This window comes from Amia ocellicauda, chromosome 9, assembly GCF_036373705.1.
Source record: "Amia ocellicauda isolate fAmiCal2 chromosome 9, fAmiCal2.hap1, whole genome shotgun sequence".
In the NCBI taxonomy this organism is placed as follows: domain Eukaryota; kingdom Metazoa; phylum Chordata; class Actinopteri; order Amiiformes; family Amiidae; genus Amia; species Amia ocellicauda.
The window spans coordinates 4,626,273-4,654,200 of NC_089858.1; the positions used below are offsets into that span (position 1 = coordinate 4,626,273).

General features: G+C 40.8%; 1 protein-coding gene across 1 annotated transcript in view; it reads right to left on the bottom strand.

Moving 5' to 3' along the window:
• LOC136758427 (fibrinogen C domain-containing protein 1-like) overlaps positions 1–27,401 on the bottom strand; it is a 122,660-nt gene extending 95,259 nt beyond the window's left edge. The window contains exon 1 of the mRNA XM_066712762.1: positions 26,392–27,401. Within this exon, the coding sequence (XP_066568859.1) occupies positions 26,392–26,463 (72 nt within the window). The 5' untranslated portion in view covers positions 26,464–27,401. The remainder of the gene's footprint in view (positions 1–26,391) is intronic.
• Between the last annotated feature and the right edge of the window lie 527 nt (positions 27,402–27,928).

Below are 27,928 nucleotides of genomic sequence, written 5' to 3' on the forward strand. Positions count from 1 at the left end.
TTCAGTTGATATCTAATTGTTTCTTGGAAGACAACTGTGATTCCTGTTATGTGCGATTTAAGTCTGGTCGGGGAAGGGCAGTTTATAATTGACTATGATAACTATGATAATTAGCTATTGTCGTCTTAATGAAATGCTGTCAGTCTTAAAATTACCAAATCATCACATCATTGTATGCAGAGAAATCAGGAGCAAGAGATGTGTTATATAAGAATCATATTAGTACCACTGTTACATTGGTGCGAAGGGGAAAGGATTACTTAATTTGACCTCGCATTTTCTAAAACCGTGTATGTCATTTGCCAAAGCCTCAACCCCAGGTGGAGCGGTTTGTTTTCAGCAGGTGCAAAATTAATGTTATATTCTGAAGCAGTGGGGTGTGAGAGAGACACTTCATTTTAAAAGCTGGATGTTTAGTGACAGCGCAACCCCGAGCCACTGAAAAAAATAAATGCTGAAAATGAGTAAGCTCAATTTTAAAGCAGTTTACATTATTCAGCACCTTTTATGTTTGAGAGCTGATGCCACTTCAACTTTACAAATATTGTTAAACTTAAAAAGGTAAACAATGCCGGTGGCTCTTACCCTAGCTGACCCAGTGATATGTATGTATTTATAGGGTGTATAAGTATATTCACAAATGCGGATGATATTATTTAAAACCACTAGTCAGTGTTGTGTGACTGCTGTGTTTCAACTTGTCATTAGTGCATTTTGTTTTGTTATCAAAGGGGCGTTCAGAGTCAATTTTTTGATAATCCCCAAATTCTTCACTTCTCTATATTGGGCATCATTCATGGAGCCTTTCCGCCAATAGAGAGAGAGTCCAATACACATTTCTCATCCCACGGCCAAGACAAAAAAACTAAAACAAACAAGTGGTCACGTAACTTCCACACCACGCAGGGGGAATTGCTCCAGTGGCTTTTCGATATTTAGATAAAAATTTAAATTGCTGCGAGTCAAAAGTTTGACTTGTGTTGTGTACTAATGAGAAGTTCAGTATCTCCTCAGGTAGGAAGCAAAACACACACTGCAGTTTCTGCGCCACATCTACACATTTGGAAAAGAACAATATAGAAACATACCCTGAAAGAATACTGTATTTAGCATTCAAGTATATGTGATCAATATTAGTAAAATAAAAGCAGGTTGAACAATATAATTGAGGCATGCATTTTCTAATATGTACGTCAATGTTTGCTGAAATATACAGGATTATATTCCAAAAGTTATTTCATGAGAGTTTCTCAATTATTTCAATACATTTTCCATCCTTTGTACATGAAAGGACTTGCTCTCTCCACCAAAGGAATAAGACAATATATAATCTAGTCAATATATTTTACCCTCTCATTTTATAAATATTGCAATACATTTATCAAACATAATTTCATGTTTCTGTATACTACACAATTACTGTCTGTACGGGTATAGCACAAGAATGTTATTATAGGTGTTCACTCAAGTGTTGCTAGTGACTTAAAGAAACGCTTGATGGAAATTGGTACGACGGGAGAGGATGGGGCTTCATTAGTTTTGGAATTGATTACTTTCCAGCTGGCAACAGCTTGTCAAAATGTAAAACAATTGTGTACAAAGGTCCTCTATACTTTCTTTATTGTAATACAATCTGACAGGCCGGTATTGTTTTATACTTGAATTTATGATGCGCCTAGTTTTATATCTTTAGCAGATTTCATTTGTATCAGTTCTTATCTTACAGCACACTTTTACACAACTCGCTTTGTTACATCAAAGGGTTTCTTTCAAAGATAACAATTAAGAGGGCTGATTGAAACACACAAGAAACGCTATGGTCCTAAAGAGCCCTACGCCAGCAGCTTGTATGGATGTCCCTTAAATCATCAGTTTAGACAAATTTAAACAAATGTTTTAACAAATACAGTCACAGTCAAAGAGATCATTTGGAACAAACAACTGAATACCCTTCAGCTCTCAAAGAGCAGAGATACCTTAATTGAACAATGAAGGGTTTGCATTATTGATCAATAACATGTTCCCGTTCTTTGGAAACTGTAGAATTAGGGTGGCCTGCAATGTATAGGACTGGGATTGGCAGAGGAACTGGACAAGACCTAATATCACACAATGGTCAGTTGTACCAGTTTCACAGTAAATTACTTAGATATCCCATCAGGCATTTCTATGTCATGGGTCAGGGAATTCGACAAACCAGTCATAAGCATTATCTGGAAATGAATCAGGGTTAGATTTGCATTTAAGAACAATTTATATGGTTGATTTGGATGGTATTTTAGTACCTTTTCTCTTGTAAATAGATTGTGTGTGTCCACTATTTAGTCAGACTGATCCAGCATCCAGTGGTGTCGGGGCTTGTTTGATTTATCTCAGGAGAATGTAGCCACCGACAGGACTTCAGGCGGCTCCTGCTCTTTCTAAGATGTCTCTTGTCTAAACGGTCTCCAGACGTCAACTCTGAAGTCTCACAGGACAGGACGACGAAGTACTGAGTGCTTGTAAAGTCAGTGTCATGAAAACTGAGAAACGTGGAGCAATGGGAGTGGGTCCACACACACAAATTGGAGCACAAGAGAAATGTTCCCAAGGACCACAACCATCGATCGGTGTCCATGATGACTTGCATGGGTGGAAGGTCATGGTACACTGCTGCATCAAACTGGGCAATATGATGTTAGCATGTGAGCCAAACTCTTGTGTGTGTGTGCGTGTGTGTGTGTGTGTGTGTGTGTACCAAATGTTCCTGTCCAGTCTTGCTCAGTTTTCATCATACAGTTGCTTGATCATTGTTTGAAGTTGCCCAGCCTCCTTCATAAGCCCCCGGTACACAGGCAGTAGACATCTGAAGTCTTTTAGAAGGCACAGAAGGAAACAATGTGATTTCCATGTGCTTTTACAGTAAATTAATTCTCCTTGTTACCATACATAACTTTAAAGTGCTTGTCTGATAGCTTAGGTAACACTCTTTTGGCCGAATCAGCTGCATTTCAAACTACTTAGTAGAAAAGAAAGACACTGCAATGTCATATCCTTTATATGGAAAGCCCCAGCAAAAAAAGGCAGGGATGTGAAAAAATTGGCTCTTCCCTGTGCATCCCACTTAATCTGTGTCCAAAGAAACTAAATGAAAGAAAATGTCGATGGGTGCTTGGCTCGAATTCATTGCTTGCATTTCACACTTCAAGTTACATTAAGTGTAACAGTTGTTATTAATTTTCTAATTATGATACGTGCGTTTGTTATGTAAATCGCTTAAGATGCTGAAAGAGAAGGGCACATTTCGGATGACTAGGCAAGTTCACTGGCGTTCTTCACATTTCTGAGTTGTGTGTGTGCCGGCGCAGAATGCAGTTTTAAGGTTACACGTGGGCTTTGTAATTACTGTAATTACCTTTGTGGTTTTGCAACGGAAACCGAACAAATATCTATCTATAGTACACAGATAATTAGGGTAATTAGGGAATCTTAATTCATTACAGAAAAAACAATTAGATGCTGTGCTTGCCTGGGGAGTTCTGGACTTTGGTTCCCTAATGGAGTCTGTTGTCTGTGTGCGAGAAGACCTAAACACACCCTGCGGAAGGAGAAACTCTAAACCGTTGCACCTTTCTCTGTGTGAGTTTTACAGAACCCATTCAGAACAGAAATGAGAATTACAAAACAAAGAAAACGAATGATTTTGCTGTCCTTAGCTCTTTTGATGAATCGGAAATCCTCCCCACATTTGTGATTGACTAACATGTAACAATAGTGTAGACTGGGCTTTGTGCAAATCCTCTTAAGCTTAGTATGGTTATGATACTTATTTCACTTAGGATAAAGCAAATTGTCAGAATATGGGTATTAAAGGGATTATAAGCAGGAAAAGATGAGGCAAGAATAGTGTCTGTTCCTGATAACATTGACAAGCACTGTCACTTTTCATCTCTCGGTGGCGGGATTTGTCCCCATTCGAAGTATAACATTGTTCTAAGCTATCTGTAGTTCACAGCTTTGAGCAGAATTAAACCGGTTTCTGTCTGTGTGTTTCAAGTCAAGATTAGCTCGGGATAGTCTAAAAAAAGAGAAACTCTCCATGTACTATTTGCCCCCGAAGGATATCCACCCGACTACCACATTTCAGCTTTGCAGTAGGTTTAGGGGACACCCCAAACCACACACAAGCACTCAATAAGCACGGAAAGTCCCCTCTACACAACAGCTGTATTAAAACAATAAAGTAGATGGACCTGTTGCATAACTCCTTAATATCGAGCAATAGACAGCTCTAATAATAATACTGCACATCTTACACATCCACCCAACCTTCCTCTACACCTACTCATTTCAGTTTCCAGTGTCGAAACAGTGACAACAGCAAGAACATGCTTTCCAAAAGAAATCAACAACAACCAAACACAAAAACTAACAACTTGACAGCCACTGACATTTTATACTTTTGGACAAATCAAAACTGACAAGAGCTTATTGAATATTATGTTGCAGGTGGGGGGGTTACATTTTTAATAGTCTTCTTCTTGTCTAATAACCTATCGCAGAAGAGTTTCCCAAACAAAAATGATAAAATTAGAGTTTCTCACAGTGTAGCCAAGCTGATCAAAAAACAAACTGTTCGACCACATTTTGAAGTTTATTTGGGAAGGAATCCGTAAGACTTCCAGTTACAGTTTTCTGTATAAAATGTTGCATTTAGAGTCTTGCAACATTTTGCCCCACATCAGATGTTTTCTTTCGAAGGCATAAAATATATATTTCCCTCACTGCCTCGATTTAGAAAAACTGGCCTTCATTCTGAGATGAATAACTTGTGAGCACGGAGTTAAACTCAGGGAACGAGATAACCATTTAGGGTACAAGCTTCTGTTTATTTCCATATCCAATTCCTGCTTCGTTTATTGCTTTGAAGTTAACGTTTCATGGAGTTTGACAAAACGTCCGAGAACAAAGCACAGGCACAGCAGTATTTGCGCTGAATGTGTCAGAAAATTGAACTGTTCACTTCGATAATAATCAAGCGCGGTTGTTTGCTCCCCTACCTGTGTGACGCACCGGCGCTGGTCTCTCTCCACGGGCTATTACCGGTGGCTTAGTCTTCTGCTCCGTTGCCACAACAACAGTAAAAAAAGAGGGGGAACAAAATCTATCCATCTCTGTGAATCTGTTGGCTTCCAGAAAACTGTAGTCCACCAATCACCCTCCACCCCCAGTTCTCAAATGAGCTGTATTTCAAAACAAGGCGAATGTTGGTAATATACTCGTCTTTAGACAGGTATGGTAATTCAATGTATTAACCCGGTGAAACAATCTAGTCTTAGGCTGGTACCATTTAAAACCCTCATCCAATTTTCATCATTTTAGTAGAACACGGTTGCGGTTTTCGCTAAGCAGCAGAGAAGACATAACGTTTAAGAGTCTTAACACTATGAATGTTTGATAGATTATGAAAGATTAAACTCCAAAGATAGCTCTACTAACATATTAGCCACGACTGCTTGTGTTGCAGCAGGACATGAATTCACCCACGCTTCTTTATCTGTTTCACGGTCATATACATCTCACGACGATTGACCTTTATCGCTTGTAAATTCCCCAAATTATAATCTATAATCTTTAGTTATTAATGGACACCAAACGAGCATGATTGGGCGAATGGCCTCCTCTCGGTCGTATACTTTCTTATGTTCTTATGTTCTTAACTAACCATCCATTGATCTCAATCTTGTAGAACACCTCTGGGATGAACTAAAAGAGACTGTGGGGACCAACTGCCCTCATTGCACTAGAAACTGCTCTGGGAGGACTGGCACAGTATTCCTCAAGAGTCAGCCTACTATTTCTTAATTGCATTGAGGAATCATACATATTAATTTCAATAATTTAACTGGGCACTCAAAATGAATATCTAGAAAGAAATTTAACCATTTCCAAAGAAAACAGGAATTTCCGTGTATTCAATGCAATAATAAGATACGGCAAATTAATATGTTATTTATTCTCAGTGCAAACAAACACAAATGTCAGAATATAATTCAAACCGATTTATATGTTTTAGCTGGATGTACATCCCATTGCTGTTTTGCATGAATGTTTCCATTTGTTCATTCATTCTGGATGGTCAGTATTATGGTTTATTTACTGTTACCATTTCAATGTTTGTAATGGAGTAATATAACTTCATGACGGTTTTAAAAGAACCAGCACAGAAAATTGAAATGGGAACCGGAAAGTGATACTAAAGTATTTGATTCTACAGGCACTTACTCCGTCAATCTAATCTGGTAAGATTTCACTTGAACAATGCTCCAAACTTCAAGCAACTGTTGATGCCTCTCTCTTTAATTGCAATATGTGTACCTGTGTTTTCACAGATAAATGACAGGTTTCCTTGTCTTGGTCATGTTAATGGGATCTGCTCTTCAAACAGGAGATGATGACAAATGTTTTAACAGCACTAGCAGGCTGACAATTGAAGACATTTTTAATCATCAATGCCTCAGAGATAATTGCCTGAAAGAGATTAGCAGGAGGATTTGAATATCTCTGTGTTATACTCCATAGTCTTCAGTCAGTTTCCAGCCATAGTGCATATTTAAACACTGTTGTGATTCAACGCCCATGTGATCTTTTTAATGAAACACTTAAGAGGCATAAGCAGAAGCTATCAATGGACACCAGAAGCTAATGCGCTCTGCGTCCATTGTCTCAGTTAATTCATGCAGAGTTAGACTCACAAACGTATACAAATCAAAGCTAAGGTCACAGCTAAGCGCTGCATTAACAAACCTCACATTTATTATCCTAGAGCTGAGGATTAGTATAGGAGTAAGAGCATTAAGAGTTTTTGAAAATGAAATCTGTACATCAAATCTAACACAAACAGGCAAGAGAGAGAGAGAGAGAGAGATGCAGGTACACTCACCTAAAGGATTATTAGGAACACCTGTTCAATTTCTCATTAATGCAATTATCTAACCAACCAATCACATGGCAGTTGCTTCAATGCATTTAGGGGTGTGGTCCTGGTCAAGACAATCTCCTGAACTCCAAACTGAATGTCTGAATGGGAAAGAAAGGTGATTTAAGCAATTTTGAGCGTGGCATGGTTGTTGGTGCCAGACGGGCCGGTCTGAGTATTTCACAATCTGCTCAGTTACTGGGATTTTCACGCACAACCATTTCTAGGGTTTACAAAGAATGGTGTGAAAAGGGAAAAACATCCAGTATGCGGCAGTCCTGTGGGCGAAAATGCCTTGTTGATGCTAGAGGCCAGAGGAGAATGGGCCGACTGATTCAAGCTGATAGAGGAGCAACTTTGACTGAAATAACCACTCGTTACAACCGAGGTATGCAGCAAAGCATTTGTGAAGCCACAACACGTACAACCTTGAGGCGGATGGGCTACAACAGCAGAAGACCCCACCGGGTACCACTCATCTCCACTACAAATAGGAAAAAGAGGCTACAATTTGCACAAGCTCACCAAAATTGGACAGTTGAAGACTTGAAAAATGTTGCCTGGTCTGATGAGTCTCGATTTCTGTTGAGACATTCAGATGGTAGAGTCAGAATTTGGCGTAAACAGAATGAGAACATGGATCCATCATGCCTTGTTACCACTGTGCAGGCTGGTGGTGGTGGTGTAATGGTGTGGGGGATGTTTTCTTGGCACACTTTAGGCCCCTTAGTGCCAATTGGGCATCGTTTAAATGCCACGGCCTACCTGAGCATTGTTTCTGACCATGTCCATCCCTTTATGACCACCATGTACCCATCCTCTGATGGCTACTTCCAGCAGGATAATGCACCATGTCACAAAGGTCGAATCATTTCAAATTGGTTTCTTGAACATGACAATGAGTTCACTGTACTAAACTGGCCCCCACAGTCACCAGATCTCAACCCAATAGAGCATCTTTGGGATGTGGTGGAACGGGAGCTTCGTGCCCTGGATGTGCATCCCACAAATCTCCATCAACTGCAAGATGCTATCCTATCAATATGGGCCAACATTTCTAAAGAATGCTTTCAGCACCTTGTTGAATCAATGCCACGTAGAATTAAGGCAGTTCTGAAGGCGAAAGGGGGTCAAACACAGTATTAGTATGGTGTTCCTAATAATCCTTTAGGTGAGTGTATATATATATATATCACCACCATCACCATCAGTCTATATTGATCCACTGCTGGATGAAGGCTCCCCAAGATGTTTCCACTTGCTTCGATCTACAGCTTCCCTTTTCCATGTCATGCCTGTAAAGTTTATTGTTATTTCATCTTCCCATCTTTTATGTGTTCATTTTCTAGGTCTTTTTTCATCTCTTGGGATCCATTGAATAGCTTCCTTTGTCCATCTTTGATCTGTCCAGCCCAGTGCCATTTTAACATTTGCACTCTGTCAGTGATGTCACATATTTATCCTAGAGCTGAGGATTAGTATAGGAGTAAGAGCATTAAGAGTTTTTGAAAATGAAATCTGTACATCAAATCTAACACAAACAGGCAAGAGAGAGAGAGAGAGAGAGAGAGAGAGAGAGATATGTTTGAGTTTGATTTGATGTACAGATTAGTTTTTTTTCATTTTGTTTCAAATATATGTATTTTTTTGGTTCTTTTTCTTCTTTCTTTCAATTTTCACAGAGAGGCCTGATGAGAACAGAGATTTTTGACATCTTCACCTCTTTCTCCTTTACCACAGTGGTCTACCTTTTGTTGCGATGCCCCCTTCCTCCCGTTGACAATAATGAAATGCCACAAAAGAAAACAGAAAAATACATTTCCTGACGAGTTTTGTTTGACTTTCATCTGCAGACGTATACGCCAGCATTCGTTACAGGACAAAGGGAAAGCATTCATAACATTTAGCCTGCTTGCCATGGTGATTGTTATTTTAATATCAGAAACAAAACTTCTTAGGAGTTTACAAAATGAGTATAATCAACCAACCTAAGACAGATAAAGGACTTGAATTACATCGCTGTCAATAATTTGAAAGGTTTTCTTTATCTTAGAGGAAAAAAAATAAACGGCTATAAAAACCTTGAAATGAGAGAGTACCAGCATAAATTTATTTCTCCACTTCACAGATTTTATGACAGTGCTTGAGGTTTAATGCAATCTGCATGATTCCCTTTTAATATTTTGTAAGAGAGACAATCACAGATAACCTTGAAGTATTTGATTCCTGTTATACAAAAAAGCTCTCTTGTTTATAATTAACCAAACAGAAATCACTCTTATTAGTAGACTGTTACACAGATACGTGCAGCACACATTTGCATACACTATACAAGAGGATGGGACTGATATGCTAGAGGGAATGACATTTAATTATATGTACTTTTTATGGCCAAATTATGATAGACACAATGAGTGAAATACACTGTTGTGTTGTGTGTGTGAAACTGCATTACGACTAGTTTATGTACTTTGGAACCTAGTCTATATACTTTTGACTGGACTGGACATACACTTACTGCAATATGTGGTGAATACAGTTGTTTAGTCAAATACAGTGTGGTGGTGTTGGCGTTTCACATGGGCCCAGCTAGGATTGTCTGAACTGTTGATGTATGAAGGGATGAACACAATTGCATATCGACATCCTGGACAGAAGTCTAGAATCAGCATGGAAGGAATCTGATGGTCAATATATCCACAAACACCATTTCTCCACCATGTGAAAAGGCAGGCGCTGTATTAAATAGAATATTCCATGGCCGGCTTGGAGTCTTGAGACCAGTTGCATAAAACACTTGAAGTATCAGATTACAGATTATTGGATTAGATATAGTAGGTTTTCAGGGATCAGTACTAGGGCATTTGCTGTTTCTAATCTATATTAGTGATCTGGACTCTGGGATAGTTAGCAAACTTGTCAAATTTGCAGATCATACTAAAATAGGCGTCTCAGCAGATACAATCTCGGCAGCACAGGCTATTCAGAGGGACTTAGATAATATTCAGTTGTGGGCCGACACCTGGCAGATTAAATTCATTGTGGACAAGTGCAAGGTATTACATGCAGGTAACAAAAATGTCCTCTATGGGAGGAATCAGGTCATTCAAGATGGTAAACAGGAAACACTTCTTCACACAGAGAGTTGTCACAATATGAACAAACTCCCCAGCGATGTGGCTGAAGCTGAAAATTTGGGAACATTAAAAAATAGACTGGATAGGATCCTTGGATCACTTAGTTATTAATGGACACCAAACGAGCATGATTGGGCGAATGGCCTCCTCTCGGTCGTATACTTTCTTATGTTCTTATGTTCTTAACTAACCATCCATTGATCTCAATCTTGTAGAACACCTCTGGGATGAACTGAAAGAGACTGTGGGGACCAACTGCCCTCATTGCACTAGAAACTGCTCTGGGAGGACTGGCACAGTATTCCTCAAGAGTCAGCCTACTATTTCTTAATTGCATTGAGGAATCATACATATTAATTTCAATCATTTAACTGGGCACTCAAAATGAATATCTAGAAAGAAATTTAACCATTTCCAAAGAAAACAGGAATTTCCGTGTATTCAATGCAATAATAAGATACGGCAAATTAATATGTTATTTATTCTCAGTGCAAACAAACACAAATGTCAGAATATAATTCAAACCGATTGATATGTTTTAGCTGGATGTACATCCCATTGCTGTTTTGCATGAATGTTTCCATTTGTTCATTCATTCTGGATGGTCAGTATTATGGTTTATTTACTGTTACCATTTCAATGTTTGTAATGGAGTAATATAACTTCAGTAAAAGTAAAACAGTTCGCCTTTAGGTAATAATGATGCAGGGAATAAAGTGAACAGCTGCAAACTGGATAAACTTGCACAGGATTACGGAACTGTGGATAAGATATTTGTACAGACAACTTTTTCCTTGAAGATATTCTATAGTACTGTATAATTAATTAATTATCCTTTTTCTTCATTTCCTCTGTACAGAGAGAAACAGATGCAAGCTCCTGTAATCTGAACTGTGTGAAAACAAGTCCAGAAAATAAACTGGAAACGTCTGCAGCAGTGGGGAGAAGTGACACCTGGGAATTCCAGTGCGGCTTGTTTCAAATGATAAAAGCAGGCAGACGTAACTGGGAGATGAATTGTGCAACATATATCACTGAGCTGTCACAGCCTATCTGTATCAGTTAGTGGGCAACTTCTTCTTTCAGAAAACCCGGCAACGTGGATGAGGAGTGAGAGGGAAGCAACATCCCTCATTTCACACACTGACCCAAGTTTTAATTATTCTTCTGGTCTTAATCTCAGGAGCTTTGCAAAGTTAAAAACAATTGAGCTATTTTCGGTCTCCATGGGCTGAGCTAAAAGTGGCTTCTGATTCAGTCCCAGCCCATGTTGATTCCCTTGATTGCATGACAAGCCTGAGTCTTCCTCAGGGTGACGTTTGGCTTTTTTCAATGAAAGTGAAATAAAAACCAGATGACAAATACAATTGCTTGTATCATCAGGGCTGTGTCACTAAGCCTTTGGGCTCAGTGACCTTGAGTATTTCTTTCAGTTGACACCACATTTACATGTTTTTCAGGAGCGTCTCCTTTGACACCACCTGCATAATAAATGAAAACACAGACCTAGAAAATGAGACTGCCTTTTTCTTTTTGTTTTAAAGCATTTTACCAAGTAAAATGGATGGGCTAAATTGGTACTATACGGTAGGCGCTAGGTATCTGTTAAGACCGACCTGTCTACATCTGTACACCAATATCAACCTAGTTAGTATGCTAGCTATAAATATGTTGCACTACCAAAGTTGGGGAACCTATAATCTTCTATTTGAATGGAGCTTAAACTATAGTTCGAGAGGAAGACAACCAATTAGATACATCCTCACTCACACTATCATAAACACCTACTTCTGTTGACAGTCGTCTGAACTACAGTTGTTCCTGAGAGTTTGATATTTAAACATCAAAACATGGATGAATGTGGTAATTTGAACAAATTCACATAGAAAACCAAACACGATCTATACTGCAATACACAACATAATGGGTCCCCTACATGAATCATGGGTTGCACAGAAGATTTTCTTTTAAAGTACAAAAACAAGGGGGCAATCTGTAGCCTATTGCACTGTGATCCTTTCAGTGTCACAGGGTTTCAACATGGAGTGATGATTGTTGCCCACATGACCATCCAGTTGATTGTAGCCACATAGGGCTCTCAAACGGTTTATCGACCGAGAGTACAGGACGCATCCTATAGTGATCCCATTGGGTGACACAAACTGATGGAGTGTTGTCAGGGGCGGGAGGGTTAGACGGCAGGACTCCTTGGATCATTACACTCCATTGACTCCTGGTTGGCTGGCACCTGCAGGTTCAGATGTTTCACAGCTCCAGCTGCACAGCTTGGCTGTGAATATTCAATGCTTTGCAGGGAGAAAAATAGTGGTTGGCTTCGACAATGTGCTTCAGACACCTTGTTCTTTGCCCATCCCCTCCTGAAGAAGCACTGCGTAATTGAGGTGAGCCAAGTTCAGTTTGAGCAATTCTCAATTGGGGGGTGAAAGAGGGGAAAACAAATTGAGATTCCATATGCATCTCTTCATCTGCATCTATATCTGTATCTAAAAGACTGCAGAGACATTAAATGTATGCGGAGTGAAGTTACAAGTCCCACTACAACATACCGCCGGCTGCTAATGGCAGAGTCAGGGGCCAGTCCAGAGAGTGCTGTGGTTCCCATCGTCTTGCTCAGCATCACAGTGGAGGTGTGATGGTATGAATATGTTTCTCACAGCTGGATCTATGGTCATGGGTTTATAATGTAGGCAACCACGACCACCTGTATGCATGTAGGATATTTTGCACCACAGTCTCCTGTCAGCATTGATGGAATATTATATGAGAGCTTGTACATCTACCCAAACACACTGTCACAAAGCTGGGGGTGCAACATTGTCATTCAAGGAGAATAGCTTGTAAACAATTCATGACCTACTGGCCTTCAACTACAGGAGTTCTCTGGGATATACTGGAAGAGCGCACAAGAATGAGCACAGCCACTGACTTCTCCTGCTGTACAAGATCATAGGCCTAAAGGAAAACCATACTAATTCCCAAGCCATGTATCAATAGCTGGGGCAAAGAGCCTTTTTTGGTCCTGTAGCAGCTACTAAGGTCAAGGGGCTTACTCCCTGTTAAATACATCAGGTCTTTTGTTTATTATTGTGTCACAAAATGATTTGCAATATAATGCATACATACTCAACATACAGAGAAACTGCCTAGTTTTAATAACACTCACACATACAATGTTTGTTGAGCTTCCTGTAGTTATAGTAATTGAAGATGAGCTGCATGAATGCGGAATTGGAGTTCAGCTATTATTTATCATTATGCGAGTAATTTGGGGTAAAACGTTACTCCTCCTCGGAGGTGTGGTGTTGTTTCCGATTTAAATGCCGCAGTGCAAACTGCAGGAGAAAACAAACAAACCAATCTAATCACAGATGTGAAGGCTTGGTTGTGCATATGTTTCCCTGTCTGACCACACTCATTTGGGCATGCTGTCAGCTATGCATTTCATTGACAGCCCAGTTCTTGAGTGATAACGAGGTAGGAGACAGAATGAAATATAGCTGGGAAGCACATATTCTCCAAATCCCTGTCAGGACATCAGTGGATTGAAGAACACATATTAGTTTGTGCAGTGGAGTGAAAATAGCTCCTTTAAATTTATTAATATGTGATCTCGGGTATTTTGTTGGTATGTTGCCACTACCTGCAAGGAAGAACGTACAGTAGGGCATTGCACTACCCAAAAACCTCCAGCAGCAATGAATCATACTTGACTGTAATTTCTTGGCATGCAACTTAAACCCATTTGGAAAATTAATGACATGACAAATGTGGATCAACAGCAATTCGTCTTTACAGGGGACTGTCCCAGAAGTACTCCTGAATCTGACTTTAGGAAAGGCAAGTTTGAAGTGACTCAAGACATGTAACTCTGCCTGACAGGTTGAGCAGATTGGGTCCTGGAGATCTGAGTTGAGATCCAGGTGTGTCCTAGAGGTGTTTGGGCCCACGTTGGAAGACAAAGTATACCAGGGAAGGAGAGAAGTTTGGGAGCTACAGATGATTTTGGGACACTTCGAAGAAGTACATGCATTGTCATATCGGAAGGTGTGTGGTTTTGGATGGACGTTTACATAACAGAATCCCAGCTGCAACATAAGTACCTGTCAAATTAATATGATTCTGGGTCTGTGTTGCTACTGGAAGCATGCAGTCTTGGCTGTTGGCTTCTGGTAATGGCAGAGCTGTCAACAGGAGTTGACAGGAGGCTAACCAGAGTTGGGACAGCTCTTACGCATATGGTGATAACACGTCTACAGTCTTGTTACTGTTGAAACAATACATATTGAACCCACCGTGTGTTATTATTATTTTTTTATTATTAGACCTAGGAATTACATGAGGGTGGCACTACTGTGTGAAGTTTGCATGTTCTCCTTGTGTCCATGTGGGTTTTCTCCGGGCACTCAGGTTTTCTCCCACTGTCAAAAGACAGGTGGGTTAGGTTGATTGGTCATTCTGAATTGCCCTGTGTGTGTGTGTCTGTCTGTGTGTGTTGCCCAGCGATGTGCCGCCCGGGGTGTATTCCTGCCTTGCGCCCTGTGCCTGCTGGGATCGGCTCCAGCTTCCCCACGACCCTCATCAGGATAAGTGGTTTCGAAGATGGATGGATGGAATTATGTGAATTATAGACATTTTTAAAAAAACAAAGACCAAACAGCACTCCATGTAAGGTGTATGTATACGTTTACTTGGGTTACCATTGTGATTTCAGCAGTCTAAATGTTCCAGCAAATGTTTACCCTGCATTGTCAAGATTTTTAAAGGCTACATTAATGGCAATTGCTAAGGCTAAATTAACAAGCATGGCACTATTTAATGACTTTTGCTATAAAACATCTTCTGATTGCCCCAGATGTCCCATCTGTTTCAGAAGCCTTTTAAAGTTATTACACAAGCAAGAACAATCATTCCTTCTCCTAGCTCACTTGATATACACTTAATGGGAAGTACATTACTGAGAGATATAAGCGTTTTCAGTCGAGGCTTAAGAACAGCTGTAACATCTTATGTGCTTGATGTGTCCGTTTCTCTAGTGATGATAACACTCTAGCAGTGAGACATATTATTTTTACCTTCAGAAAACCCAAGATTTGTTCAGATATTTGTAATTCTGCCCAAACACTTTTTTTTGCATGCCAGGAATGTGCAAAGTATGGCCAAGGGATTACGACTAGCTGGTATTTGGATTTTCTGAAATACATTACTGAATATTAAGACAACTGTTCACACTGAAGTAACCTCTTCAACATTGAATTGCAAGATGAGATTTTCTGCCTTTTTACTTTGCACTTTTTCAGTACTAATCAATAATTGCAAAGAAGCATCTGCTGACAGTATGAAGCAGGTAAACGATTTTTGGGCCTTTTTATGTGGGCTGTCTTTGCATAATATATTTCCTACAAAATCAGGCCAGCCCAAATATGCAGAACGAGTAGACCTTTTAAAACGTGGACAGCAAAGTAAATATAATACGATGTTAGGCATTCTTTTGTCCATTTCAAACTTGTAGTTTGCATTGTTTTGCATGCATCTCAGTGAAAGCTGTGTTTTGCTGCAAACATATGAATAAATTACACGTTAGATGTGGAAAACGTGTGTGTGCGACTGTTCTTCCTTAAGTGTAACTCCATTCCTCCGAAAAACACGAGAGCGATACTTCATTACTGCTGCCACTAATTTAAATTTAATTATGGTTAAATTAGCTGGCTCTGCAGCAGACACTGAAGCAGTATATATGTTCTATGTGCAGAATTTTAATATAACAGTGTCTTTGCTGGTCAATGGAAGACAGCGAACAGATGAGCTTCAGCACAGAATTTAAAAATTGCCTCCCAGCATCTATCGACAGATTAGACATTTAATGACCCGGCAGGTAAGCCTGGATACAGGGAGGTATCGACTGCGCATTTATGGGCTTTGAAGCTCTCTCTCCTCTGATGACAGTGTGTTGTGTGTCCGGGAGCAGAACATCTCTATCAATGTGCAGGTCACGTGTGATTTAAAGCGCAGGGTCGCTGTACTGTAGACAAGCAGTCAGCATGGGTCTGTCATGAATCCTGTTTCCCACTGCTCGTTGCTTTACAAGCTGGCCGAGGACAGGGGCTGGCGTCTCATGAAAAGGATGGTTTTGTTGTGTGAGAGCTTGACTCTGTAGTATTTTGTTCTTCCCATCCATTCTGCTGGAGGCTACTTCAGTCACAGGCGACACTTTCAGTTTTTCACCTCAGCTCCTGGCCATACCCGTTACAGATTCAGACCCCTGCCCTATTTCCATCAGCTCATACCAAAATCTTCTCTATCAGATCTGTTCTCACAGGCTTGCGTTTTACAGCTGCTGTCCTTTGTATGGAACCCTCTCTCCTCACATTCAAGACTTTTCTCCCCCCTCCTTAAATTTCTATTCCAGTGTTGTACAACATCGGATGCACCCTCTCCACCTGTGCATTGTTCTCTCTCCTGGCGTCTCCCTCTGGTTCTCTCTCTCCACTCCCCTGATATCGAACGCGCTTCCTGCTGACAAGAGAGCCACACCATTCCCCGCTGCCATCTGCTTCAAAAACTCGAGATTATTAGCAGCAGCTGGGATGCTACTGATCTCCATTAATTTATTCAGCTTCTTCCTTGTTCTTGGACACAATGACTAACAATTAAGGAAACGCGGCGATGGCGGAAAAAAGTTAAATGGATGTGCGGGGAGTTGGAGGAGGCAGCCGGGCCCCTTCAATGATATGACGAACAATAGATACACAGGAGCCATCTGAATGATTTTTAAGTGGACACATAAGGAACATCCTCCCCTCTCAATATTGAATTGAATTCTTAGGCTGCCAGGGCAGGATGGCAGTCCAGTGCAATCGGGGATGTGAAGAAGACACGCAAAGTAACACGTAGTGAAACAAATTACAAATAGAGTGCAGCGATCTGGGACTATTAAGGGCTGTTGTTATGCTAATTCTGCCTGTGTCCATGAGGTCTAAGCCCCATTTTGAGGCCACCCACACCATTTAGATATTAGCGGAGGGGGCAGAAAGTGTGTATGCAGGGTGGGACAGATCTGAAACAGGTGTGGGAGTATACAGTGAGGGAAAAAAGTATTTGATCCCCTGCTAATTTTGTACGTTTGCCCACTGACAGAGAAATGATCAGTCTATAATTTTAATGGTAGGTGTATTTTAACAGTGAGAGACAGAATAACAACAAAAAAATCCAGAAAAACGCTTTTCAAAAAAGTTATAAATTGATTTGCATGTTAATGAGGGAAATAAGTATTTGATCCCCTATCAATCAGCAAGATTTCTGGCTCCCAGGTGTCTTTTATACAGGTAACAAGCTGAGATTAGGAGCACTCTCTTAAAGGGACTCTCCTAATCTCAGCTTGTTACCTGTATAAAAGACACCTTTCCACAGAAGCAATCAATCAATCAAATTCCAAACTCTCCACCATGGCCAAGACCACAGAGCTGTCCAAGGATGTCAGGGACAAGATTGTAGACCTACACAAGGCTGGAATGGATTACAAGACCATCGCCAAGCAGCTTGGTGAGAAGGTGACAACAGTTGGTGCGATTATTCGCAAATGGAAGAAACACAAAATAACTGTCAGTCTCCCTCGGTCTGGGGCTCCATGGAAGATCTCACCTCGTGGAGTTTCAATGATCATGAGAACGGTGAGGAATCAGCCCAGAACTGCACGGGAGGATCTTGTTAATGATCTCAAGGCAGCTGGGACCATAGTCACCAAGAAAACAATTGGTAACACACTACGCCGTGAAGGACTGAAATCCTGCAGCGCCCGCAAGGTCCCCCTGCTCAAGAAAGCACATGTACAGGCCCGTCTGAAGTTTGCCAATGAACATCTGCATGATTCAGAGGAGAACTGGGTGAAAGTGTTGTGGTCAGATGGCATCAACTCAACTCACCGTGTTTGGAGGAGGAGGAATGACCCCAAGAACACCATCCCCACCGTCAAACATGGAGGTGGAAACATTATGCTTTGGGGGTGTTTTTCTGCTAAGGGGACAGGACAACTGCACCACATCAAAGGGACGATGGACAAGGTCATGTACCGTCAAATCTTGGGTGAGAACCTCCTTCCCTCATGCCAGGGCATTGAAAATGGGTCGTGGATGGGTATTCCAGCATGACAATGACCCAAAACACACAGCCAAGGCAACAAAGGAGTGGCTCATGAAGAAGCACATTAAGGACCTGGAGTGGCCTAGCCAGTCTCCAGACCTTAATCCCATAGAAAATCTGTGGAGGGAGCTGAAGGTTCGAGTTGCCAAACGTCAGCCTCGAAACCTTAATGACTTGGAGAGGATCTGCAAAGAGGAGTGGGACAAAATCCCTCCTGAGATGTGTGCAAACCTGGTGGCCAACTACAAGAAACATCTGACCTCTGTGATTGCCAACAAGGGTTTTGCCACCAAGTACTAAGTCGAAGGGGTCAAATACTTATTTCCCTCATTAACATGCAAATCAATTTATAACTTTTTTGAAATGTGTTTTTCTGGATTTTTTTGTTGTTATTCTGTCTCTCACTGTTAAAATACACCTACCATTAAAATTATAGACTGATCATTTCTTTGTCAGTTGGCAAACGTACAGCAGGGGATCAAATACTTTTTTCCCTCACTATATGTGTCTGCCGGGATGTGTAGGAAGGGAGTTATTCAGGCGAAGGGAGTCCTCAGACTGTTATTTCCTATATGGAGTAAACCTGTTGTCTGTTGCATAAACTTTCTCTCATTACTCTGTTGTTTTTCTGCAGCCCACTAAACTCAACTCGTCACCACAAACACCACATTGTTCTGCTCCAATGTTTTCCATGTTTGCCAGTTTAAAGTCATAAATGAAGAGAGGAATGATGTGAAATCATTGTTCTCTATGGAATGACAGTACAGCAGTGAAGTAAACACTACAAAACATACCAGTATCAACAAACTAAAATCAAAACATAATGTATCTTGTTATTAGTTTACTACTATGTATATTAATCACCATTTGTATGAACATTAATGTAATTATTATTATTATTATTAGTAGTAGTAGTTTAGGCTAACGACTGCTTACTCCTTACTCTGTTGGATACTTAAATTATGTCTTTATTTTGTAGTCACAAGCAATACGATTACAATACAAGAATTCAGTTCTTTGTTCTGACAGTTTTGAGCATAAAGCTGATTTGATTGTATAATCCAACTGTCTTATGGACTCCCGCACTGTACTGTACTGTACTTCATATTACAGTGCAATGTGTAGTAAATGCCTTGTCCATGGCTATGAAGAGAACGGCAATGTTTTAACAGCATTTGTTATTATTATTAATTTCCTTATTGTAAACATGTTGTGAATCCAGTGGGCGTTAATACAAACTCTCCAGCTGTTTGGGTTTCTATCGTATATGTAAATGTGTATATATATATACGGTTAGTGTTGATTGAAGTTCATTTTGGTGAAAAACTGGGGCAGGGAAGCTGTCGTTCCTTTGCCCTTCGATTATCATCATCATCATCAGCAGCATTATTATTCGCGAGTTTCACTTCATCCGTGACCATGGAAACGAAAGAAGGAGCTGACTTTCCTTTGACGCCAGGCACCCTCTGACATGACAGGACCTCCTGTGTGCCATCTGCCCCGAGTCCTAGTGTGGGCTGACCGACAGAGGGGTACATATGCTATTGAGAAATGACTCGCAGAGGGTGGGGAGTCAGACTACAGGAGGACTACACTGGCAGTGAACGGGTTAATAGAGCTCTGTTTATTCCAGATTAAGTCCTGTACTACGCTACTGAGAACTAGCATGGCTCTCTTGGGTTCCAACCCTTTCAATGATCTCCAGATATGTTACTTTTACACTCTTTCATTTTCTTCTCCTGCTTTTGAAACATTTAGTATTCATTAACAGCACATCAGTTCCTCTTAAACAGAAAAAAAGAGTGTTGTCAGCTAAATGAATGAATTCAAAGACTCAGACCAATTCCCCACCTTCACAACACAGTTAGAAACATCAGCTGGGTTCCAGCGATTCTCTCCACAATGGCACTGCTGCAGTCGTTACAACTCTGGAGTTCGACTTCAAAGAAGGTAGACAGACTACTGTCTTTGTCCAACGTGCATCTGAGTATATTTAGTATGCAGAACGTAGCTCCTTTTCCAGCAGATAGGGGGAATTAAATTAGTGCATGTGTTCCACAGTGGATTGGTAGCTGGGGGGGATTCAATGTATTTGTGTTGCAAATTCCTAAAGTTATGCATGGAAAAAAAAAGGGAAGATGCACCGAAAGCCTAAGGGCGTTCAATTTTTATTTATTTATTTATTTATTTATTTTTATCGTACATTGCCGAGGTTGTAAGCGGCGAAGTCAGGCAGCTTCAGTCATCAGGTAAACATGCCAGTTCAGACATCAGCCTACGTTATATGTAAGCAAACCAAATTAAACTAAGATCTAATGGGAGCAAAAACAAAGGAATAAGTAACAGCGTGATTGACTGGGTGTTGCAAAACTAAGCTGCTGCAGATTACTATCTAACAGAGAACTGCTTCTGTAGTACCTGAGGACTCATTTTGGCCTTCCTTGAGTGCAAACCCCCTTCCCAAATGAGGGCCCGGGACCCCAGTCGGCCTAGCCTTGATTTCCCTTGATGTTCCTCAACATTGCCGGCCATTCCCAGGGCTGAATTCTAACACTGTGGCCACTCTGATGGTACTTTTCACCCAAGGGCTGCAAACATCTATCGAGTGGTTATTTATTCATGCCAGGTTCTCAAGGCTGGAGGTGAATCTGCTACTGTGCCTGGTTAAAATTCAGAGAGCGCAACTGTGAAATATACATGGGTAGACTATCTGGTGCAGAATATATATTTGTATTCATTGCTTCTTATATTAACACATTCGAAATGGGAAATTTCAATACAGTAAAGTCAATCTGACAAAATAAATACAAAGAAAATAATGCAGCCGTTTCCAATAAGCCAACCAATTTAGGCGCACACGCTCAAGTCCTGTGCTCGGAGTCACAAAGTGGCTGTGGTATAGTAGCCGCCACATTGTGCCCACAAGAGGTTTTCTTCGAGGGACAGTGAAGATTGTCCCTCAAAAGGGATTCCTCGGGGAATGAAATTTAGTAATGAGTTCCTACGGTTTGTCACAATTGGTTCCTGGTGTTGTTTTTTTCTTTCAAAAAAGGAAACATATGTACCAATCTTGGAAACAACATCTAGGGTAAGCAATTTTGTTTACAGCAGCAAACAGACATATAAGATATATTCAAGATATATAGTATCATACAGCATTGCATTTAAGTTTTATTGTATGCTTTTTTTGTAAACCTTGTAAATCAATTGGGATACAAGCATCAGCTAAATAACTTACGTAATTTATAAACAACAGCAACACACACACTATTAGTCTGCTGAACCCCAGAGGGCTCCTCGATCCATTTTGGTAAGCCTCAATGGTTTCAAATACACGGTGGTTCAAGCTGCTGACCTTGACTGGTACTTCAAAGTCACACATTATTGACCTCTGTTCTTCCAGGAACACGTAGGAGAAAATCGGTTGAGTCTGCTCTGTACCTCTGTGCCCAGGGTAATCCATTTATTAGGGCCTGAAATGAGGCCTATCTCTCTGGATTCCCGTTTGATGACAGTGACAGGGGACGCCCATGCGCTGTGTAATGTCTCCTATAACCAAGGTCACACAACCACAACTTGCAATAAAATTGACTGACTGAAAGAACTGTAGTTAACGAGAAATGGGATTTATGCTGAGTCTAATTCGGAACAATCTCTCTGCTGTTCTGAATGCAGCTATACATCCCTGGACCATAAGGAAATACCAGTACAAGGAGTTTACTGCATCAGCACCATTTTTGATGGTTTGTTTTTTTAACTTCGCTTGGTAAATGTTTCCTCTTTCAGCAGGAGGAGATGTAATCCAGGAACTTAATTTTCCCCATCTTTTAAAACCCCATGTAATGAAACATCACACGGATTCCATATGTATGATTTTTAATAATTTAAAACCTATAGGTGTAATAATCCAATTGTTGAGCTGTCATCATTTTAAATCAATAATTTAAACATAATTAGAAGGGGTTACTTTTGATTAGACTGCACAGAGATGGCCCTCGTGCGTGATGTCACTGCTGCCAACGTGCGTTTGACACTCGTTTAGAATTCAAATGGGCTCTTTAGGATGAATGTCATCACTTCTTGTTCGCCACATTGACCACCCAGTCTTTATTACATGCCTGTTTTTTGTATTATCATTAAACTGCCTTTATTTTAGTTAATATGCAGACTGTGCTTTTTAAATGCTTATCACAGACACTCACATACACGTGTCCGTTACTATTTTCTCTACAGCTATTAACTGAACATATTTACAGCTGTGAAAAATGCAGACATGTTCTTTACACAGACTATATCACAGTCCACTCCCACTCTCAGCCCCCTCCTGAAACATCTCTTGAAAGTGAAAGAAAGCTCAAATGAAGCTCATTAATCTGCTGCACAGAGCTCTTACGGATCAGGCCCGGCAGACCTGGGGGCTTGATTTCATATACAGAGCAGCGGACGGAGACGACTGATTAAAATGCAGGCTCTCTTTAAACTGTATCTGGCTGGATCACCGCACTGTCAGCGCGGCACCGGGGCTGAGAAAGCCCTCTAGTGTCGAAGAGCTGTGAGGGACGTGAATCGTCACCTGGAATTGATGGAATTCTTAAACTGCGCTCAATCTTCACCTGCTGGGAATCTTGTGAAAGCAAGGACACAAGAGAGAGCCAGACCCCCCCCCACCCCCTCACGTCCCTGCCCAGTCACGGCGGCTCAGCTCGCTGCTGTCCTTGTCACTGGCGGCTCTTGGATGGGGAACTGTAACACAGTAGCTAATTAATTCAAGGATTTGATGTGTATTTTTTTTTTATGTTTATCAATTACTTCTCCTTCAGGGCATATATTTCTGCTTGCCATCTGCCGGTTTGGAATTACTGGCTGGGTGCACCAGAATGCGCGTGCGTGTGTGTGTGTGTGTGTGTGTGTGTGTGTGTGTCTGTTTAAAACATACCCCATATAAAATGACAGCAGTTCTGATCGAGTTACAAGTGAAGCCTCAACAATCCACTCATCCCTCAGCTCCAATAGTGAGAGGACTTTTCTTTTTTTCTTTTAAAACAATAACCGAGAGAACACAGAGAAGGACAATATGAAATCGGCACTAGGGACTAAAAGACAGTGTAGGGTTCGATTCCAGCAACCTACATCCCTGTCAGATGAGGGAGAGAGCATTGCCATGACCCAGCCAGATCCCCATACATTAAATCAGCCCTGATTTCAGTCCACAGGTAGGGGCTGAGAGATAGGCCAGTCTGTTTCCTGTAATATCCCATTGAAAATGCACTGGCAGGCTGTCCAAACAACACAGGCATGTTTCAAATCAACCCTAGTTATCTAGTGACAAAGCATCTGTGCACTTGCCCTTGAAAGAACACAAGCATGGAAACGTGCTGCTCATCAACCGCCCTGGGAATGGTTAAAGACTGCTGACAGCTTCCGAATGTATCTCGGTAGATGGGCTTAATCACTGTAAGGCTATTGTTTCTCCAACTATAGACCCAATCATTGCAAGATTATTCTTTTTTAATGGCACAACAGTTGTAAATTCATTATGACAATTCACGAGAACATGGAGAGGATTTACGCCTTCACAGCATACATTCACTGTAAAGAGATATTTGTGCATGCCATAGAAGCCTCACTACATACACTGTAGACATACGTGCACTTGCATGTGTTTTGTGTGGTTCCAGAATGTATGATGTCATATGAATCAAACAGCTGCTAATCGGGAGAATAGATTTGCCCAACATATCAAAGGTGTGACACATTTCAGAAATATAAATATCCTGTCATTGAATGTGAACATACAAAGCTGTCCACTGTGTAGGATATTGGACTGCTCTGATCTCCAGTCATGAACTGTCCACTGTAGCGCTGTGTGTTGATTGTGCGGAGGTGGGGGTGTTGTTACCTTTGTTTCACTGAAGAACATCATATCGATTAATAGTGACCACGTAGGTTCAGTCTCGACCTTTCATCTCAAAATAATAATAAATAAATAAATAACTGCAAGTCCTATTTAGTAAAACTTAATTTGACACCATCTGTTTACCAGGGAACCAGGCTGTTGCTCAAAACAGCCATTAGACACCCTCACAAACAGTAACATATCATTCTGCAGTCGAACTGAAGTCAAGAAACAAAGCCACAGTATACGGTAGGGTCTGTGCTTCGATGCCTCTCAGTCTAGAGCCGTTGCATGTGTTCACGCAAACCCCCCTACACGACGTGTCTGCAAGAAAACTGGAAACCAAAATGTATATATTTTACACATCAGAAAAAAAGACGGTGCATTTTAATCATTCGTGGCACACTCTTTTATAATCAAAAAACAAATCGACACAATCATCACATGCATTTTTCACGGCACTGTAAGAGCTGCGTGAGTTTTAATTAAGCTTTGTTATTAATTTAGGTCCCCGGAGTATAAAGGTTAGGTGATTTAATGGAGAACCACAGCAGCAGGCATCATCAAAATTGATATTCATTATTCACTGCAATTAAAGTACAACTGTATCCTTGTGTTCTGAAATCCCAGCATTCACTTACATGTATATGACATACAAATACTGGGAACAAGTGCAACAAAGACAGCAGCCTCCGTAGCTTTGGAGTACGATGCGTTAATTCAAGTGAAACACAGCCCTGTATATGTGCGCAGCCTGTGATCTCAGCTCCCAGTGATATGCAGAACACACATTCACAGTGCTGTGCAACTGTTCCAGCAGAACAGCCGAATACAAACAGCTTCACTTATTTTAAGAGTTATGAAGGACAGCATGTTTTATATCAATACTAAAGCTGATGCAACAGTCAGTATGGTGCTGAATCCTGCACAGAAATCCCCGGGTCGTCTCTGTATTCGACATCTCTCTAACAGCCAACAATACACAGCATGCTTATTGACTATCATAGCATCCTGGTGTTGTTTTTCCAATAAACATGACTAGAAGAAACTTATTTTTTCCTAATTATATAGAAGAGATGAAAATGTAAAATACGCCTGGATCTAAAAAGGTTCTTGCTTCAGCAGATTCCACCCCAGCACTTAATTACCATTCTCATTAGTTTCATATCTTAATCAATTCACCTGATTTCCTTCCTTTGGTTTCACCCTGCACATTTTGTTAATAATGTTAATGCCTAGTGTTGCCTATTGAGTGTCAGCACAGCTTGTCTAATCCTCAGGGCATGGCAAAACTGTTCCTATTAGGAGCTGGTAAAAAGAGTGACAGAAAAATCAAACACCCACCATCTTTTCATTGCATTTTATTATATATATATATATATATATATATATATATATATATATATATATATAGATAGATAGATAGATAGATATAACTTTTTCTGCCCACAGTTAGTTCTTCCAAATAATAAGTTACAATTTAAAATTAGGCATTGTGCAGATTAAAATCCAGTCTCTCTGAATTGATGGCTCCTCTTTCCCACTATCTATCACATCTAAATCTGCTCCTAACCTGTTTTGCCTGGAAGTTAACCATATATAAACCACTCAAGTGTTTTTGATACGTTAATGTTTATCTCATATCACACTCACATAACCTCCGGACCACACAGCTGACAGAACCATCAGTGAACTTACTTAAATGTCACATTCTCTTAACAGCAAAGTTGCAAATGAAAAGCATCCTGTTAAACACAGTGACTCTGTAAGCATTATGAATCCTTAATGAACGCACAGTGTATTGTTCTCTCAGGATCTCGGACAGCAGGGTCCAGATTGATTCGAGACGCTCTCTGGTCTCACGTAGCAGAGACCAACTTCGGACCAGACCCACTGACATACGGGGCTGGGAAAACACAGCACACAGCGAAAGCCACTATCCATTCTACTGAACAGCTGAGGACGTGGGCATGGATACACTTCAAAATAGAGGCACATTATCTTCCCTGTGCTGAGATTTACAATAGCACAACACATTTCACCCTAGGAGCTCATAACCAAGTTAGAAACCCCAGTGCAAGGAAGCCGATACAGTGCTCAGCACACCCTTATCAACAGGAACACCCCAAAAGCCTGTGTGTGTTATGACACAAGTATCAGCACCCTGTAGCTCCTAGCAGTCAATGTACCTGTATTTTAAAATGTATCCTATGGAGTATAAGGATCATTACAATGTTGCCTACCTGAGGTTTCTGTTGTTGTCCATCTTCGAGCTCTGAAACACTGTTCATGATCCTCCATCGATCATTTACCATTCTCTGGAAACCTTAAAAAATCTGCCTGTTGGAGCCACAGGCGTGAGGAGGGAAGGGGGAAGAAATGGATTTACTTTCCCACCTCAAAGTTATTCCATATACTGAAAGAAAAAAACCTACACACACACTCACTAGCTAAAACTACTTTCAGTCCACAGCTACCTAACACGACACTAGGTCAGGTATAAAAAATTAAAACCCCAGCCATCGTGGAGATATACATACTTATACCACTTCTGTTCTGAGTTATGTATGCTTTTTTAACTGTATTCCCCTGAAAAAGGAGGCAGTTTCAGCCAGATTGTCTTCCGAGCTGTTCTCTGTGAAGAATGTCCACAAAGAAAAGCAGAGAGCAGTTGCTTGCCAGGGAAAAAGAGAGACAGAAAGCAATCCAATGCAGAGGTTGCAATTCTTTTGCAGTCCTTCTGTATTTTGTAAGGTTCTCCAAAAAAGAAGAAGAAGGATAAAAAGAAAATAAATGCACTTGGTTGTGGAGAAAGCAAGACTTCCCCTGTGCCTCTCACCAGCCTCCGGGCAAAAGTAGTTTAGGAAAAAAAAAAAAAAAGACCCAGCCACAACAACCAAACAGTCCCTACATATCAGATTAACTACTTAAGTTTGCAGTCTCTTAATTACCTATCAGCTGCACAAGCCAAAGCTAGTGCATCTTGTGCCCCGGTTGCGCTCAGCTCCAGTGATGTGGCGAAAGAATAAATCCCCTCCTTGCCTGTCCTAGTTGAGAAGCTGATCAGCATGAGGAGGTATTTCACAAGGATTTTTAAGAGCTGCCTTTGACATGAGCAGCGCTACAGCAGATTAACAAGCTCCAGTCATGTGCACTCACCAGCGTTTCATGCCTCTGAAGCTGTCAATCAGCCGTGCCGAGAACAAATATCTCACAGGCTGGAGAGCGAAGCTGCGGCTGCTGCCATCGCCGCTGCTGCTGCAGTGTGTGCAGACAAAGCCAAAGATTTGAACAATTTTAAGGTGTAGGTGTCTGGGCGTTAGTGTGCGAGAGCTGGATCTCTCTCTCTCTGCCTCTCTCTCTCTCCCTTGCTCTCTCTCTCTCTCTCTCTCTCCCTCTCCCTCTCTCTCTCTCTCTGATGCTGCTGTGTGTAAAATCCATGCTCAACCCACAGAAGACTGAAGAGGAACACTCAGTGGAACTTAAAAAAAAAAGAATAGAAATCTCTCTGCTGTCCCTTTACAATTGACTCTGATGTTGGTGATTTAATCATCTGTAATCCAAGAACGCAACCCCAAATACCCATCCCCAAACAGGGCTTTTGTACTGCATGTGAATCATTCTTTTAATTTAGTTGACTATTCCAGGCAAAAGCAATCAGGATGCACCTTAAATCTACAAGGACATTTTAAATTCAGAATACATGAATGGCAGACGTTCCCTGCAGCGTCCCCATTGAATGTAAAGTTTTGACTTTAAATTGGGATTTTCAAAATGTCT